This window comes from Salvia splendens, chromosome 5 (genome assembly GCF_004379255.2).
Source record: "Salvia splendens isolate huo1 chromosome 5, SspV2, whole genome shotgun sequence".
NCBI classification, from domain to species: domain Eukaryota; kingdom Viridiplantae; phylum Streptophyta; class Magnoliopsida; order Lamiales; family Lamiaceae; genus Salvia; species Salvia splendens.
Genome location: NC_056036.1, coordinates 9,769,324 through 9,770,792, shown reverse-complemented (window position 1 = coordinate 9,770,792; position 1,469 = coordinate 9,769,324). Strand labels below are relative to the sequence as shown.

Genomic DNA, 1,469 nt, shown 5'->3' with positions numbered 1-1,469 from the left:
GCTCTGTTAAATTGCAGTAGTGGAAATCCTCATGGGGTTGGACAACATCTCCACTTCTCTTTTTCATTAGTTAGCTAGTATTTGATATTTCTCCAAATTAATTAGCTAGTATTTGGCCTTAGGCATTACTACACTAACACTACTAGGCCAACTTACACAATTTGTTTAAAATTAGTTGTTAAAAAGGCTATGCAGTCTTTTAGATTAGCTACTGAAGAATAATTGTCTAGGTTGCCACAACTAAACTGAACTCAACATCTATACATAACATATTGTATTCCACTAATCAAACAACAAACACAATCAGCTCTACAATTTCCATCAACATATTTAAAGCAGGTAGTAAAGTCACCTTCCTTGATCAACTGTTGAAAAAGTGACATCATTAACTTGATCTCTTGGTAGAGGACTCTGTGGATTGAGAGGTCTGCATCCCAAGAAATGCTGGATGCTTTGGGCGAGCAAGCTCCACAATCTCACAACTAAGCATCGACAACACTTAAGACATGTTAGGCCTATCTGCAGCTATTTCTTGCCACCGAAAATCCTTGCCATATCAAAGTCGGATATTTTAGGGTTAAACACTTCATCCAACAAGATATTACTTGCCTTTAGATCTCTGTGAATAATCCTTAACCTTGAATCGCGATGTAGGTAAAGGAGGCCTCGACAGATTCCCTTAATAATTAATTTGCGTGTTTGCCAATTAAGAAAGTCATGTTTATGGGAACCTAAAAAAAAGTTATTTGGACCATCATAGAACAACTCCTAACACATAATACTAATCAAGAGCATCACAGACATACCAAAGAGATAGGTATCCAAGCTTCCATTTGGCATGTATTCATAAACTAGCAGTTTTTCTTCTGATTCAACACAACAACCAAGAAGTTTAACAAGATTGCGGTGCTGAAGCCGAGAAATCACCTCAACCTCATTCATGAACTCTTCCACCCCTTGGTTTGAGGATCTTGCTAGCCTTTTTACAGCAATTTCTACTCCATTTGGCAATTTCCCCTGAAAACCAGTTATAATATTACATTTCTTATGGCACACTACAGAGTGAAGAGACGTCTTGAAAGAAGAAGAACTACTCTGTAAACAGAACCAAAGCCACCCTGTCCGAGCTTATTGGTGCGATCAAAATTTTCTGTTGCATTTGAGAGCACCATAAATGTAAATACGGGTAGGGGTGGATAGGTACGGTATACCTTACCGAAACTACCATACCGTATACTTTACCGTAAATTCGGTATGCGAAAAAATCATAACTTTATCTTACCAAAATTTTCGGTATATCGAACTTCGGTATACCTTATTTTCGGTATGGAGAATTTTCATACCGATATCGTACCTCATTTTCGGTATGCCGTACCAAAGTTCGGTATACCATACTTTTGTGGTATACCTTACTTTCAATATCAATGAAAATTGAATATTTGAGTTTTTAGAATACTATTTATATTTTA

General features: G+C 36.8%; 1 protein-coding gene across 1 annotated transcript; it reads right to left on the bottom strand.

The window, feature by feature from the left end:
- Positions 1-525: 525 nt before the first annotated feature.
- Positions 526-1,172, bottom strand: LOC121803765 (G-type lectin S-receptor-like serine/threonine-protein kinase At1g11330). The gene is made up of 3 exons (XM_042203376.1): positions 1,095-1,172; positions 807-1,017; positions 526-731 (listed from the first exon to the last, which is right to left on the bottom strand). The coding sequence occupies exons 1-3, from the start codon at positions 1,170-1,172 to the stop codon at positions 526-528; spliced, it is 495 nt and encodes a 164-aa protein (XP_042059310.1).
- Between the last annotated feature and the right edge of the window lie 297 nt (positions 1,173-1,469).

Coding starts and splice junctions, on each gene's coding strand:
- LOC121803765 (XM_042203376.1), bottom strand. CDS start 1,172: ATGGTGCTCTCAAATGCAACAGAAAATTTTGATCGCACCAATAAGCTC. Junction 1,018..1,094: donor GCTTTGGTTCTGTTTACAGA/GTAGTTCTTCTT, acceptor ACTGGTTTTCAG/GGGAAATTGCCAAATGGAGT. Junction 732..806: donor CTTGGATACCTATCTCTTTG/GTATGTCTGTGA, acceptor ACTTTTTTTTAG/GTTCCCATAAACATGACTTT.